Consider the following 17,637-nt stretch of genomic DNA (forward strand, 5'->3'; position numbering starts at 1 on the left):
TTCATCAGGGAGGGAAAGGATTTCAGGCAATCAGAAGTCTTTATTATTAGAAATTAAAATACACAAATTTTCATCCTTTGACAGTAAATACATAATTGACTTTTTGTTCTGACGTCACCAGGTTTACTGCTTACAAAGGAATGTATTTGGATCACATAGTCTAGCATTTAAGGACCACTTCACGATAAAAAGGGAGAAGTTGCGGCAAAAATAAAAACAACAAAAAGATTATTTCAGAACTAAATGCTCCACAAAAGCAGAGCAGCTCCACAACAACTAAGACAAATAAGAAAATGTACAGGTTAGAAATGAAAACATCCATAATCAGACAGGCTAAGAAGCAGCAAACTGGCTCTGATCATTGACAAATAGGTCCCTCAGAGATGGAGAGGACTCCAGCAATGAACTCCTGATCACATTATGAGGGAAACACAACACAGACGCCTTTATTGTAAAATTCAATCTCTGGTCTCCGAGGGCGACAAGGAAAAATCTCACGATGACATTATGAGATGGGCCAACTATTGAATTCTCTGACGTCTTGTGATCGTGACCTCCGCATCCTGCCATCAGGAGCGGGAGGGGCTGCTGGGGGGGGGGGGGGGGGGGGCTGTGGCCATAAAAGCTGGCCGGAGTCGTGGGTTGATCCAGAGGCGGATCAGAGCCGCAGCAGCTACTTCAGCACAGACAGCGCCACCTGTGGGACAGAGCGATCAAAGGTAGGCTGTGCCTGTTAACGCAGGACTTCTCCCCGGCTTCTATACACCTTCTAACCTGCTTCTGTCTCATTTTATACACCTTCTAACCTGCTTCTGTCTCATTTTATACACCTTCTAACCTGCTTCTGTCTCATTTTATACACCTTCTAACCTGTGAACTGTCTCATTTTATTCACCTTCTAACCTGTGAACTGTCTCATTTTATTCACCTTCTAACCTGTGAACTGTCTCATTTTATTCACCTTCTAACCTGCTTCTGTCTCATTTTATACACCTTCTAACCTGCTTCTGTCTCATTTTATACACCTTCTAACCTGTGAACTGTCTCATTTTATACACCTTCTAACCTGTGAACTGTCTCATTTTATACACCTTCTAACCTGCTTCTGTCTCATTTTATACACCTTCTAACCTGCTTCTGTCTCATTTTATTCACCTTCTAACCTGCTTCTGTCTCATTTTATACACCTTCTAACCTGTGAACTGTCTCATTTTATACACCTTCTAACCTGCTTCTGTCTCATTTTATTCACCTTCTAACCTGCTTCTGTCTCATTTTATTCACCTTCTAACCTGCTTCTGTCTCATTTTATACACCTTCTAACCTGTGAACTGTCTCATTTTATACACCTTCTAACCTGCTTCTGTCTCATTTTATTCACCTTCTAACCTGTGAACTGTCTCATTTTATACACCTTCTAACCTGCTTGTGTCTCAGATGCAGAGGTGCTTCGGCGTTTTTTGCGTGTCGCTCATCTTTTGCGCAACCCTCTCTGAGACCATCGGGCTGGTTATTGCGGTGAGTTACTGCACAATCAGCGCAACTTGCACATGTCATGATGGTGACTCTTCCCGGGACCAGCTTCCTCTGGCTTTGATCCAAATTCTGACATATTTAAAATAGTCTAAACGTTTAAACTCTGACAGTTTGATGATCAAGAAGCTCAACTCTGTTTGTTAAAACCCAAATGTTACTCTTCTGTTAACTGTGCATCTTGCAATATTAATTTCTTTATGGGTGTTTGCTTAAAATGTAGGTTTTGTAATTGTAACGAAATGAATGAACCATCTTTGGCATTATGGCAACCAGAGCAAAAGTAGGTTGACTGTACTTGTGCACTAGTTCCAACAAAATGTGTATTTTTAATGTAGAAGTTTTTTTATTTAAAGATTCCTGTTTGATTAACCCCCAATTTGAACCACTGATCATTTTTGTAAAACAGTTTAAATGTTTTTGTATTTGTAGTAAAAGTAAAGTTGACGAATGAAGTGCTTTAATAATTGATCCATTATAAAACTCATTTGTTAATGTGTGACAACCAACCAGGACAAATAAGACAACCATCCACAGCTTAGTTTTTAACCAACAAACAAATGATCCACTGCTGAAAGGACAGAATATGAGATGAAATAGATTATATCTGTGCTATTACTACAACAAACAATGTGACAGCTAACCTCTGTCTAGTTTAAGGAAAAACAGATTTTTAGGCTGCAAACCATTCAGTGAAAATATTAGCTGTTTTTCTTTTTCTGGTCAAAGCAGATTAGCAGAAGTTTGAAATTGGTATGCTTTTCTTTTCATGTTTAAAACGATGAAAAGATAAATTCAACACAACAAAAGGGGCAAGAATCTGGCCAGTGTTTAATATTCTTCAATGTGTTCCTAATTCTGTGACCACTGTGTAAAGTGACTGGTTAGAAATGTGGGCTACCTTTTACACCTCAGAAGTGTAGTCGCACACACTGTTTCACTACAGAACAACATATGTACCAAAAACAAATGAACAGATCTAAAATTCTCACAGTCTGGACGAAGACAAGTGTATAAAATGAATAAACTGTGGCTTTTTTTTTTTCAATCACAGTGTCAAAAATGCTCACGTCTACTATATATTGGTGGTGACATCACAGATTGAATCTTAGATATTACTTAAATGTATTATGATTAGGAGAAAATGCAGTTTTATGTTTTTATGATTTATAAGATGAAAAGAAAATCAAACTAGATCTGAACAGCTTGTATTTCAGTTTAATATTTTACACTTTTTATATTACTAATTTCTTGTATAAAATATTTGTTCTTATTTCTATTTATAATAATAATAATGATAATATCAATTACAACACTTGAAAGATTACTTTACATTCTATTTGTAAACTTTTTTAGAACTATTTTTAGAACAAGAAATAACAACCAACTCAGTTACCTAAATCTTAACAATAATTACAGCATCCAAGTATCTACAGCATGTAAACGAGATTTACATACACAAGTTAAAATGAATAGAATAAAGAAAATAGAAACTATAATAGAAACGAAGAGAAAAGCACCAATGAAGGAACCAAAATAAAGTAGAACAAATAAGAGCTAAACTAACTTAGAGACAATTTTTTTCAGCTGAGGCTTTTCAATCCAGGTGTGATACACCCGAATATATGAAGGTCTTTTTTGGAAATCTACCCGTAATGGTTTAGATCTGGCTACCTGTACTGGCGTGCATTAAATTGTCTTGGTCTGGCTTGAAAACCTCAATGGTCAACAAATCTCTGAAAGATCTTTTCTATACCTTTAACTTTTCTATAACTGTAGCTGAACCAAAGTATCCTGACTGGAAGTGGACAGAGTAAAATACAAATAAAAAACATTCCTATTGTTTTTACAGTAATGTATTTTCTGGGTGAAATAGTTCAGTTGATTTTTATAACTGATCAAAGACGGTCCAAATTCCTTAAAAGCTGTTTCGCCGAGAGTCAACCAGAGCTGACAACAGATCGCAGTTGCATGAAACTTTAAGCCAAATAAAGACTGTAAAACACAGCAAAGTAATAGATAAAAGAAAACATACAATTTAGGATTCACTTGGTGAGAATAACACTTAACATAATAATGTTTGGGTTTAAATATATGAATTTAATAAAAAACATGTTAATCTTTTGAATAATTCTGCATATTTAATATAAAGAATGTAGCAAAAATATTTAGATTTTCTTGTAGTTCAAAGGGTGTTTAATAGTGTAAGATGTGGGTGGGGGGTATTCCAATCTTTCTGATATCTGAGGTCTAAAGCTCAATTTAGTTGACTAATCTCGCTTATTGCGAGAGACAAATTAAACAGCAAAGTAACAAGAATTAAATATTATCACCTGCTGTAAAAATTGCCGGGAAGATTCTAAGAGTGAGATGTGGCAATTTTTAAAAAGAGTCCTACAGCAGGCAAACACATAATTCATTCCTTAAATCACCCACTAGTGAATTTGACCTACTACCAACGGGGAGAATATTCAGGCATCCTAGATCAAGAACAAACAGATGGAAAAAGCTTTTTACTAGCCAGGCCATCATTCTGATTGTTTCTGGGTGTGTATTGCTTATGTTTTCTTGTCAAGAAAAGAATTAAGACGGGGAGAATGAAGGGGAGCCAATAAAGTCACACTGATACTAACACTGCTGTGTCCTCCTAACCTGCAGGCAAAGGAGAAGCGTGGCTGGACTCTCAATAGTGCTGGCTACCTGTTAGGTCCCCGTAAGTAACACTGCACACGCACACACACACACACACACGCACACACACACACACTCCCACCTGTTCACACGCACGCACACACACATGCACGCACACACACATGCACACACACACACATATGCACGCACACACACACATGCACACACAAGCACGCACACACACACACACACACACACACACCTGTTCACATGCACGCACAGACACACACACACACCTGTTCACATGCACGCACAGACACACACACACACACTCCCACCTGTTCACATGCACGCACAGACACACACACACACCTGTTCACATGCACGCACAGACACACAGACACACACACACACCTGTTCACATGCACACACACACACACTCCCACCTGTTCACATGCACGCACAGACACACACACACACCTGTTCACATGCACGCACAGACACACAGACACACACACACACCTGTTCACATGCACACACACACACACTCCCACCTGTTCACATGCACGCACAGACACACACACACACCTGTTCACATGAACGCACAGACACACACACACACCTGTTCACATGCACGCACAGACACACTCCCACCTGTTCACATGAACGCACAGACACACACACACACCTGTTCACATGCACGCACAGACACACACACACACACACACCTGTTCACATGCACACACACACACACTCCCACCTGTTCACATGCACGCACAGACACACACACACACACACACACACACCTGTTCACATGCACACACACACACACACACACCTGTTCACATGCACACACACACACACACCTGTTCACATGCACACACACACACACACACACCTGTTCACATGCACACACACACACACACCTGTTCACATGCACGCAGACACACACACACACCTGTTCACATGCACGCACACACAGAAAAATCTGCTACTCTTTGTTCTCCCTGAAAATGTTGTCCATTTAACTTGGTGCACAAGGAGCTGATGGAGCTGATGGTTGTGATGATGTGTTTCTTTGTTCGTGTCACAGTCTCCTGTGTTTATCAGCTAATATAGTGTCATTTGAAGATGACTTCATTAGCTTTCAGAGGACACACAAAGTGAGCAATGGGTTAGTCGAGAACACAAAGCCTGGACCCTGAGCAGGGTGTGTGTGTGTGTGAGTGAGTGAGTGTGTGTGGAGCCCAGGTAAAGGTTGCTCCTGCCTCATCCTGTGTTTCAGGTCGTATTGATCACCTAATTCAGATAAAGGATTCCCCCAGTGCCAGAGGCAGAGACGAGCTGGTCACTCAATGTAAGATAGAAACATACGGCTGCTGCAGGGCCTTGGCTTAGAGCAGGAATTGCTCTTAGTTCACATGCTTTGTGTTAAGCTGCTTTGGTTTTCCATCAGAAGACACATTCTGCTGCTGTTCTCTCTGCTTCTCCATCCTAGCAGGGCATGTTTGTCTGCGTTTTAAACAAAGCAAATCCACTGCTTCATCATTTTATAAAAAAAGAAAAATCTCTGATATAGTCTCATTATATATTATCCCTGTATATCACTTCTAAAGTGTTATAACAAGTGGAATCAAGTCTGAATAAAATCAGATCATTTGGAGAAGACACCACAATTAAAATTTTAATGGCAGTCATTATTTCACATACAAATCATACTTCAAATCATTTGTTATCCTCTAATAAAGGATCTACCTAACATCAGTAACACAAATATTGTTTTTTCCCCTTGTATGACTGTAAAAGAAAAATCAGTATATAAATGGTTTACTACTCAGTAAATGAACAAAGTGCAAAAAGAGCCACTAAAAGGAATAAAGACAGAAGAATTAAGAAACTAGAGGAAAAAGAGCTCCTGGCGACAAAAAAGGAGAGAGTTTAGATTTAAGGTCTTTTCCATGTATTTGACTGATGAATTCAAGCACTACTTACGCTATTTGGAAAGCTACCATGATGAGCTGGACAATCAGAGCCACTTTAGGTTTCCTCTTCAATGTCAAGTATTGGCCACTTGTACAATGAAGTACTGAACTAAGGGCCCAATCTTTAAAGGAGCAATAAGTAAGAAATGTTCTTCAGAATTAACCATTCATTCTCACTTGGAATAGAAGAACAATCCCTATAAACAATCGGTCCTCTCCATCGACAATGTCTTAGTCGAGTTTTTCTCCTTTCACACCTAGAGGTAAGGACCGTTGAGAAATGGCTGTTCTCTGTGAAAGCATCGTGCATGTGTTGTTCTGATTTGCCAACATTAGGTGTCAGCATTGCATCCATCCATCTTCTTACTTGCTTTATCCCTCATGGCGTCATGGGGGGTGCTGGTGCCTATCTCCAGCGTTCACTGGGTGAGAGGCGGGGTTCACCTGGACAGGTAACCAGTCTGTCACAGGGCAACACAGAGACAGACAGGACAAACATTCTCACACACACTCACACCTAAGGACAATTTAGAGAAGCCAATTAACCTAACAGTCATGTTTTTGGACTGTGGGAGGAAGCTGGAGTACCCGGAGAGAACCCACGCATGCACATGGAGAACATGCAGACTCCATGCAGAAAGACCCAGGGTAGGACTTGAACCCAGGACCTTCTTGCTGCAAGGAAACAGCGCTACCCACTGTGTATTACATATTGCTCCTTTAATGAAAGAGACAACAGCTGGGCTTTATTAAATCATTTTCTTTCAGTTAGCTAAATGGGAATTACCAAGACAAGTCATCCCAACTAAGTTATAGTACATAGTTCAGGTATTTTCCATAGGTGTTTGATTTAATAAATAGGTGCAAAATTATCACATATAGTCGCCAAGTGTTATTCTGTGATTGGAACAAAACCAATCACTTAACATACTTATCCCCAGTAACTAAACTCACAGATTACAAAGAAATCAAATAGTTTGGAGAATGAGGTGTGAGAACGGGTTGTCTTTTAGTTGCAATCTAAAGCTCTGTTACTTTGTGTTAATGAATCACTGCTACAGACAAAAAACATCTCTTTGCTGTTATGTTTTTTATTTTTTCATTATTATAGGACATTTTATGTTTGTGTTAAAACTCTTGTTTTACATGCTCTTTCAGTTTTTCAGCTTCATTGCAATTCCATGAGCCAAGCCCTGCAGGTGGTCTGTACAAGTTCTGAAACTGAAGAAAGCATTAACAAACCAAATGCAGTGCTGAGTTATCCAACTGTCAATAATGTCCTTGAACTCTTCTTTAGAGAGCATGTATGTATGTGTGTCTGCATGATGCCTTTGAAACAGTGGGTTTTTTATCCTCAAGATGATTAAAGTCTTTTAATTATCAAGAAACATTTTTAGCTTTAGAAACAAACATTTCTTTACATCAGTAATATTGAAAGAAATTAGCTAGCTTTGACATCATTTTGTCTCTGTAGGAAATAAATACATCTCCACCAATCAGAATTAACATTGCATTCAGTTGGTTAATATATTCATTTGACCGCTTCCATGCTTTGTATAATTGCCTTTGACTGTGGTCACTCCTCACTGTCCAGATGGAATAGATGGACACAGGACACTAGGAGACAAGGCAGGTCTGGCTGGCAAGAGAGACATGGGTCAGGAGGAAGACATCAGAACAGGTGGGTCTGCTTCTTACACACAGATTATGCATTATGTGAATTACAACAGAAGAAAAAACATTTCAATGCTCAATTGTTGGTGAGCCGTGTATAGGGAGCTGTCTGTAGTACAGCAGGACTGGGACGACCCTCTACCAGTAAACCCAGAGGCAGAGTGGGTAAGGTGGGCCGGCTCACTCTCCACATCCCCACACCCTCCGTTTCAGTTTCATTGTCACATACTCAGAAAAAAAAGTTGTGCATCTTTTCAGATGCTTCAACAATAGCAATAAAAACTCGTAGAAAAGCAGATGCTATGCTGTGGTGAGTTTAAAAACCTGCAGCAATGCTTTTCAGACAGAAAATGTGTGTTGGCTAATGTTTAGCTCAAAACAGCTCTCTTGATCTGGTCTGTCTTGGGAAACTGGGACCTTGACAAAGTGGCACCCATTTCTTCCAGCAGTGGGTCACTGTCACACATGCTGGGCAGAGTCCCAGTATGACCACATGGCTTGTTGATGACCTCATGCTCCCTTGTCAGGATCTAAGTACTGGTAACCGTGTTTTCTGTATATCGAGGCATCCTCTGCCTTTGGTGACCTTCTCTCACTATGTGTTTGTGTGTAACACATCGCTCTCTTGTGATTAGGCCTGACCAGCATAACAAATACATTTTTATTGGAATATTACTTTACACAATATGCACACAGGGAAGTACTGCCTGGACTGCAATAGGTGTTAGCTGATTATAAAAGTAGGGCCAGGGCAGTCAACCTTTTTACAGTAGCAGGCCACACACTATCCGGTAGGAGGGTGCATTTATGCTGGTGCCCGAGCCCCGGAGGGGAGAATTTAGGAAAATAGAGTCTCCCTGATGTATTTTGGAAGCTTTCAAGACAGGTGATTATTTAAAGAATAGAGTCAGAGTGCATGTTGCAAATTGAATAAAAGGCAAAAAATGTGAATGATCAATTCTTCAAAAAACAACTTTTGTTTTTTTATTATTATTCTTAAAACATTTTTTCACATGTTATCATGTTTTAATTCAATTCAATTCAATTCAATTTTATTTATATAGCGCCAAATCATGAAACATGTCATCTCAAGGCACTTTACAAAATCAAGTTCAATCATATTATACAGATTGGGTCAGATTATACAGATTGGTCAAAAATGTCCTATATAAGGAAACCAGTTGATTGCATCAAAGTCCTGACAAGCAGCATTCACTCCTGGAGAACCGTAGAGCCACAGGGAGAGTCATCTGCATTGTACATGGCTTTGCTGCAATCCCTCATACTGAGCAAGCATGAAGCAACAGTGGGAAGAAAAACTCCCCATTAACGGGAAGGAAAACCTCCAGCAGAACCGGGCTCAGTATGAACGGTCATCTGCCTCGACCGACTGGGGTTACAGAAGACAGAGCAGAGACACAACAAGAGAAACAAAAAAGCACAGAAGCACACATTGATCTAGTAATCTGTTCTACATTAGATGGTAATAGCGGGTGAGCCGTCTTCTCTGGATGATGTCACAGTTAACAGAACGCCAGACCAGGTGTACCTACTATGAAGAAAAAAGAGAGAGAGCAAAAAGTTAAAAGCTGAAATGACAACAGTCATTTCAATGTAATACAATGCAAAACTGGAGAACAGTAGACTGAAGAACAGTAGAAATCAGTAGAGTGAGAAAATTAGACCCTGATGTCCTCCAGCAGCCTAAGCCTATAGCAGCATAACTATAGAGGTAGCTCAGGGTAACATGAGCCACTCTGACTAGAAGCTTTGTCAAAAAGGAAAGTTTTAAGATTAGTCTTAAAAGTAGACGGGGTGTCTGCCTCACGGACCAAAACTGGGAGTTGGTTCCACAGGAGAGGAGCCTGATAGCTAAAGGATCTGCCTCCCATTCTACTTTTAGAGACTCTAGGAACCACCAGCAGACCTGCAGTCTGAGAGCGAAGTGCTCTGTTAGGAACATACGGGGTAATCAGAGCTCTGATATATGATGGAGCTTGATTATTAAGGGCTTTATACGTTAGAAGAAGAATTTTAAATTCTACTCTTGATTTAACAGGAAGCCAATGAAGGGAAGCTAAAATTGGAGAAATATGATCCCTCTTGTTGATTTTCATCAGAACTCTTGCTGCAGCATTTTGGATCAGCTGAAGGCTTTGAACTGCATTTTGTGGACTTCCTGATAGTAAAGAATTACAATAGTCCAGCCTTGAAGTAACAAATGCATGGACCAGTTTTTCAGCATCACTCCTGGACAGAATGTTTCTAATTTTGGCGATTAATAAGGTTTTCAACAAGTTTGCATAAAATTAGTTGAATTTGAATTACTAGCACCATATAAAACAGATCAGATTAGGTGAATATATGACAATTTACTAACTTTCGAGTGCGCAGTGAGACAACACGCGTGCTCAGTTCCTTCTCTGCTGGTGCGCTCGACCTGCTCACTCCATGCTCAACACCAGCTGTGCTGTGCGCTCGCTTGGCTGTTTCTCCGCGAGCGTCGCGCCAGAAGAGTTTTTCAGAGTTGAGCTCGGATTGGTTCCTGCGCGCTCAACCAGAAGGCACAAATATCTCTCCATTATATAATCGGGGAAGTGTAGGCGGTTTCTGGCAGTTTCTCCCTATGCCAGGGAGGAACTGAGTTTCAGAAAGGCTCATTCTCACTCAGCTCCTGGCCTCTTCCAGGCCCCATGCATGGCTCCTGCAGGCTTCCAGTCACATGCCCCCCCCCCCCCCTCCTTGAGTGCTGGTCCTCTGTTGATGGAGGAGTGTGGGTCGCAGAAGAGAAGCGAGAAGAGAGAGTCTGTCTCTGTGGGAGGAAGATTTTATAGCAAGGAGGGGGACCCCCATGGTGGGAAGAAGGGCCGCCCAAGCTGTGAGGGTCTCAAGTTACAGCCAGAGTGGAATTTCTTCGTTAAACAAAATTCAGTCTGAGATCAATTATTCATCATGGCGTTATCATGGCATAACACGCATGAAGGTGCTAGTTTTTGTAAACCATATTGAATCTTTTCCACAGTAGGGTTAAGCCCCCTGGCTGTGCCAAGATAGGGTAAACCTGGTAAATGTTCCCCTGGCTTAGCTGACTGGACCTCCATCAAAATATCCCCAAGTTCTCTGAGACACTGATTGTCTAACTTTGTTAGATAGCATTAGAAAAGTCTCTAGTTTTAACAGCAGGGCATTTTCAATAATTTCACAGGAACCATGTATGTCATCTAGTCTTTGCCACACTATAGCGACACCTACTGCTGAACTGTGTACATGGACTGACCTGATATGCATGGCTTGAGGAGACGAGTCTGGGCCAAGCCACTTTATCAGTAGATCGCTGTCTGAAATGGATAATCACTCAAACTCGGTGTATGGGACAATGGGGAAGGAGCATTAGATGAGTTGCCTATGTCATGGGCATTAGGTCATAGTTCTTCTTTGACCGTGGGCTTAAGCCAGAGGTTCTCCTCTTTAGGAAACGGATACCAATCGAAAGGGTCTGGTTGAAGTAGTTCTTGGCTTGTGGGTACGGCAGTTGGTTCATGTGAGACCGGAGCTTGCTGCTGAGCGTTTGGTGACAGGAAGTGGGCTTGCACATACTCACAGATGTGTTGAGTGCGATCCTCAGGAGAAGTGTGGGCTGCGTCATTGAGACTCACACTTTGGCTGTTACTGTTACCGTAGAGCTCCTCTAAACTTTTAGGACATACAGATTTGCCTTTCAACTCCGCTTTGCGCTGCTTCAGCTAACATCTTTTGATTTTCAGCCTCGATGCAGGGCTTTTCCTTCATCACTTGTGCTTCCTGTGCTGCATACTTGGCGTCTACCAGGGCAGCCTCCGCTTTAGCCTTTGCCTTGGTCACTGCTACGCTGACTGAGGACCTACTTGATCTCCCAGCTGGAGCCTGCGTCTTTTGACCTAAGCTCAAACTCTTTCGTTTGATCTGATTCATTTTGACAGTCCATATTGTTCTGATGTTGCTGGTAGTGTGTAGTTGACAGTGGATATCTATACTTTGTGCCCACTGTGTAAATGTCCTTTTACTATTCTGTCTTCACACAGGCGTACTGGACTGTGCTAGATAGATAGTGAACATAAAAGACTTGAAGCATTGAGTCTGCCTTCATCTTTAATTTAAAAAAACAAAGATACTCCAAGGCTTAAGAAAAAACCCAGATGACACTGCCTCTTTCTCACACTGAGAAGCTATATTTGAGAACTGACATCAGAAGAATAAAATCTAATTCACATCTTTCCACCAGAGGGCAGTAAATGAACACAAAAGCTGGTTTTCCTGTGCATCGTTTCACTGTGTAACAGTATGATAGTGTTGCTGATCCAAGGTTATGGAACGATCAAAATTAGATGAGCCCCTTTATTGCCCACTTTTAAAACTCTTTTAAAACACATTTTTATTCTTTGTCTTAGACATAAGAGACGTCTTGGATTTACTCTATTTTTATTGATTTTATTATTGTTTTTAACTGTGTTCTGATTGTTGTTTCCTTTTTTATTTTTTAAATGTGTCACCATTTTATATGTGCAGCCTTTTGTCGCAGCTATGGTTGTTTTAAAATGCTTTATAATTAAATTAAGTACAATCGCTTGTATCAAAGTGCTCAACTCATGATGTCATGATTTATACCCCCTAGGGCCCTATCTGGATGTGCCACCTCCTTACAGATGGAGGAATTATAATACCCTTCATTTCTCGATATGGAGACCAAATTACATACAGATAGGACCATATGTTTTAACTTGATGCTTTACCTTTCGTTATCAGGGACGGAGTCTTAATCATCAATATATGTGTGCTAGCTATGTAAGTGAGATAGAGGTGAACAGAAAAAAAAAATGCTTTTGGTGATTAGATTTTTTTCAACAATATATTTTAAACTCTATATTATATCACAAAATTTAAAGAAATAAGCATATGAAAGTGTCATTTTCTGTGATCACAACCAATTTTATTCAGAGACACTTTGCTACTGTGCCTCTGTAGGTCTTCTGCGAATAGGAGATGAAGACATCATCCACACTGTCATCGATTTCCTGTCGTACCTCAAACTTAAAGGTATGCTTCATTCATGTTCAGTAAACCCCACTAATTAGCCTGTCACATAGTTGTGTAGCATCAGTAAAATAATACCCCAGCAATGTTAGAAAACATTTTGGATTGCACAATCACTTGCATGCTGCTAGATTTTTAAGTCTGCTCAGTCCAGTCTAAATTCCTTTTTCCGCTTCTTTTTCCTTCAGCATGAAATGAAATTAATATTTAGTAAATAAATGAAGTAGTAGGTAAATAAAGGATCATTCGCTCCTGTCTTGTCATTGTTTTAGTCTGACACGTTTTGCCTGCACACCTAAACTGCCAGGGGTTTGACTTTGATTGACAGGTATCATGAGTTAATCTGACAGGATGAAGAATGACACAAAACGCGCTTATTAGCCATGGATGCAGAGAGCTGCATCCTAAAGAGAATCCAGTTAGACCAAAATGAATTCACATGGAAGCTAAATGTTTCAGAACATATAGATATTCATATAGACACTGGCACCCCTCACCATTCAATTTTTTTAAATTTTATTTATATAGCGCCAATTCATGAAACATGTCATCTCGAGGCACTCTACAAAGTCAAAATCAGTCAGATTATACAGATTGGTCAAAAATGTCCTATATAAGGAAACCAGTTGATTGCATCAAAGTCCCAACAAGCAGCATTCAAAATGTAAATTTAGAATTACACAAAAATTACATCAAATAAACCCAAACCCAAATGGAATTGCTGAAAATCAAATATCAGACACATTTTAAGGGAACAGATAGTTACTTTTCATTTTGGAATTAATGTTTACTGTGTCTATACTCATTTCATGCAATTTTATTAGGGCAGCAACCTAGCGCACCTTATAAACAAGCAGTCACTGCATGTGACTCAAACATAGCAGGATAGACCCAACAATAACTTTACATGATATCACGCTATGCTATAGAGATGTTTCACTTTATTAAAACTGAAAATGATGGCATAACCTAGTTTCAGATTAATCAAAGCAAATACTCATCTGACCACAATTGGGTGCTCATAGAGCACTGAAACTTTGTTCCAAGACTGGTCCTTAAATAAGAAAAAAAATCAACAAAGAGTTGTTGCCATATTGTTACATACCCCATCCAGAAGCAGTAGAACACTGAATTCCACTAACTTGATCCAAATCCACATGTGCCAATTGGAGCAGGAAGCATAAAATCCCCTCCTTATTTGGATCCACATTACACATTCTCTACAGTATTCCAACAACCATCCATCCATTTTCTGACCCCCTTAATCCCTCATGGGGTCGGGGGGGGGGGAGGTAGCTGGTGTCTATCTCCAGCATTCACTGGGCGAGAGGCGGGGTTCACCTGGACAGGTTACCAGTCTGTCGCAGGGCAACACAGAGAGACAAACAACCATTCACACCTAAGGACAATTTAGAGAAGCCAATTAACCTAACAGTAATGTTTTTGGACTGTGGGAGGAAGCTGGAGTACCCGGAGAGAACCCACACATGCACATGGAGAACATGCAAACTCCATGCAGAAAGACCCAGGGTAGGACTTGAACCCAGGACCTTCTTGCTGCAAGGCAACAGCGCTACCCACTGCACCACTGTGCAGCCTAGTATTCCAACATACACGGTGAAAAAGAAAACAGTTTGACTGCAGTTTTACTATAGAATTGTTCCACTGGAGATTAAACAATGTGCTCTAGATGAAGTGAAAAAGATTCTCTGAATGGCACTGATGTTTTACTTGTGTGTATTTACAGAGATGGGAGCCTTGGACAGCCTGCCATCTCCTGTCACATCAGATGAACTGGCCAGTCCTTAACATCTCAACTCCATATGTCCTACAGTCTTTTAGATGTGTGGCCTCCCAGTGCCCTAAATGTCCAATTATCTTAACTCCATGTGCAAACTTATATTCTCCAACTAGAAATCTTGGATATTTCTGTTCATGTGTAAATAAAACTTTTATCTACTGAAGGTCATTCAGTGTTTGCTGTCTGTAGATGGTTGCAAGTTTTAATGATGGACTAAGTAAACATTGTTATATACACACACACACCATTCCGTCACAGGACTGCAAGAATATAGGGAAATAAGCTCATTAAAATAAAGCCATTTGAAACCATAACATGACTCATTTGCATAGTAATCCATTTCATAAGCATATACTGTTTTAATATAACTTTAACTACAGCTGCAACATCCAAAACAGTGAAATAAATATGACCACAAAAAATGCATAAAGCAAATAAAATGCTGTAAAGACAACCACCAGTATGTGTTCATGGAAAGCTAAATCTTTATTTTCTTGCTCTGTGCAGGACTCTGCTGATAAAACAAATCTCAGTAATTTAACAGACTGGCAAAAACCTAGCGTCATCTTGTTTTCGTTAGTGTGAAACTAAACAAAAATTAGATCTCATCTTTGTCATGGTTTTTAGCACTTTAGCCCACATGCAGAAAGTATTAGGGAGACCAGCACTCAGTTTAAGAGTTTTTATTAAAGGAACAGAGCAAATACACGGAGCTATGACTGGACGTCGGGATCGAGGCCTGAACGTCTGGGCGGGGTTGACTGTAAAGGAAGGAGACCAAATGAGAAGATGAGAACAGCGCATTGTGGATAATACGCGGCTTACCCTTAGTCGGTGAGTGTCGGACTGGGGAGGTTATGGTCAAGGTACTACTGTCTACTCTGATGTGTGGGTGCTGATTGGAGGGCGGCAGATGTAGTCTGGCGAGGAACCCGAGGCAACTACCGCAGGCTGAAGAGACAGATGGAGTGACCAGAGGGCTGAGCAGGCGAGCGTCCGTGGGTATCCGGGAAGGGGCCCTCACCCCGGCTGGGTATTTGCCAACTAGTTTGAGGAGGAGAGCCAGCACGAAAAACTGAGCAAAGGAATCCACGGATCACTCTTCACAAAAACCTCCGGAACAGGTATGTGCATCCAAGCACGCAAAACTGTAGCAAAAACAGGAAAAAACAGAAGTAAATCCAATGCAGCGCGAAAAAGACAACAGACTCACGAATAGGGATCCAGGACCAGGACCAGGACCAGGACCAGGACCAGGACCTTGTCATACCACGACTGGTTAAGGCTCCGGTGTCTCCCATCTTCTTCTTCTTCTTTTTGTTTTATGGCGGTTGGCAAACAACTTTCAGGTGCATTACCGCCACCTTCTGGACTGGAGTATGAACCAGATGTCTAATCCCTATAATCTCCCTATTAGACCTGTTTTCCTAAGAAACCTAAACACGGATTTAAAAACCACACGGTGTCTCCCATCTGTCACAGCTCTGCTTAAGAAGGCCTCAGATTCTGCTCCCGATGAGCCGCAGGTGTGGGGCACGCCCCCACAATCACCAACACCACCTGTGAGAAAGTCTCAGAACCGGAGCAGTCAGACAGCACCCTGACAATCTTTAGCTTTAAAATCAAAGTTGATTTGAAAAATGAAACTACTGTCATTTTAAAAAGCAACAACTACTGAGTGGGTGAGTGTTTTTGCATTCTTTGTGCCCAGCTAACACGAGCTGGCACACCTGGGGAGCAGTTGTCATCTGTAAATACACACACTAAATGCTACATATTGGACCTTTAATGTGATGAAAAATAACTGAATACAGAGTGAATAGAAGTGGTTTTATACTTCTATCTGTTGGCCATTTATTAGGCCACACAGACTGTTCAACTCATTAACAGTAAATGCATGCAAGGATTACAACGTGCATGTACACGGTACATTGTGTCGTGGTGTGTGTGCCAGTGACAGTGAGCTTCATAAGCTTCAGCTGCACTACTCTGGATATCCTTCTGAAGATCTGGATAGCCTTGAAACACTGTAATACCAATATTGCACCACTAGATGTCAATAATGTCAAGATTAAAAACAGAATTGAAAGGAACAACAAACTGAGTGTGATTCAGCAGGGCTAGGCAAAAATATTCTTCCAATTAATAATTTGTGTTCTCTTGACTCTGTTCACCTTTCATTCCAAGCCATCACATTCAAAAAGTGCTGTGGATATGAACAAAGTGGGCCTTCACATCAGTTTAAGTGGAGCGCACACTACGTAAGACAATTTGTGTTCAATATCACAATCACATGGGATTATCTAAAACCAATGTTAGGTAGGATATTATAATTCATGTGTCAAACATTCACCCTTTGTGTATGGATAATATATTTAGCCAGTTTGGTGGACTCTTAACTGCCCTCAGTGCCCACATAGTATTTAAATCCTTAGTTACTGAGATACTAGAGTTCAAGAGAAGTGGTGGGCAGATCTGCATCATGTAAAGAAGGAAAGGGGCAATATAATTAGATTTCATAATAATATAATAATTATATCATCACCAATTTTCAGTAATTGTATAACAATTAAATATTTTCCATACATCATGCAGCCTTAATGTTAAATAATCCACAAACTGGGTTTTAAAAATAGCCTCTTATGGAATAGTTTCTAAGGGTATTTCCACAGGTTCCGTATTGACAGGGCAGAGTGTCATGATTTTGTCTTGTATGAATCGGGACACAGAACACACACACAGAGCTGGTTTTAAAGGGGAAGTCCGGTCATCAAGGAAAAATCAGTGGCTCATAGCTGTAACTACAACAAATATGTTTGTGGTTATTTAATGAATTTAGCGTTAATCAATAAGAAAATAAAAGCATAGATTGTCGTCTGAATAACTGTTTATGGGGCCGGCTGACATTACATCCTGTGACGTCTTTGTGCGTTGAGGCACTGCGCT

General features: G+C 40.5%; 1 protein-coding gene across 2 annotated transcripts; it reads left to right on the plus strand.

Moving 5' to 3' along the window:
* Nucleotides 1-637: 637 nt before the first annotated feature.
* On the plus strand, nucleotides 638-14,859 carry LOC118561413 (galanin peptides-like). Of its 2 annotated transcripts, XM_036133452.1 has the most exons (7): nucleotides 638-719; nucleotides 1,438-1,518; nucleotides 4,192-4,246; nucleotides 5,450-5,521; nucleotides 7,741-7,827; nucleotides 12,822-12,893; nucleotides 14,638-14,859. In XM_036133452.1, exons 2-7 carry the CDS (start codon nucleotides 1,438-1,440, stop codon nucleotides 14,697-14,699), a joined length of 429 nt encoding a protein of 142 aa, XP_035989345.1. In that variant the 5' UTR covers nucleotides 638-719; the 3' UTR covers nucleotides 14,700-14,859. The 2 variants fall into 2 exon arrangements, with proteins under 2 accessions (XP_035989345.1, XP_035989346.1); XM_036133453.1 differs by lacking the exon at nucleotides 5,450-5,521.
* The last annotated feature ends 2,778 nt before the right edge of the window (nucleotides 14,860-17,637 follow it).

Source organism: Fundulus heteroclitus, unplaced genomic scaffold (assembly GCF_011125445.2).
Source record: "Fundulus heteroclitus isolate FHET01 unplaced genomic scaffold, MU-UCD_Fhet_4.1 scaffold_627, whole genome shotgun sequence".
In the NCBI taxonomy this organism is placed as follows: domain Eukaryota; kingdom Metazoa; phylum Chordata; class Actinopteri; order Cyprinodontiformes; family Fundulidae; genus Fundulus; species Fundulus heteroclitus.

Coding starts and splice junctions, on each gene's coding strand:
- LOC118561413 (XM_036133452.1), top strand. CDS start 1,438: ATGCAGAGGTGCTTCGGCGTTTTTTGCGTGTCGCTCATCTTTTGCGCA. Junction 4,247..5,449: donor TGGCTACCTGTTAGGTCCCC/GTAAGTAACACT, acceptor CCTGTGTTTCAG/GTCGTATTGATCACCTAATT. Junction 12,894..14,637: donor GTCGTACCTCAAACTTAAAG/GTATGCTTCATT, acceptor GTGTATTTACAG/AGATGGGAGCCTTGGACAGC.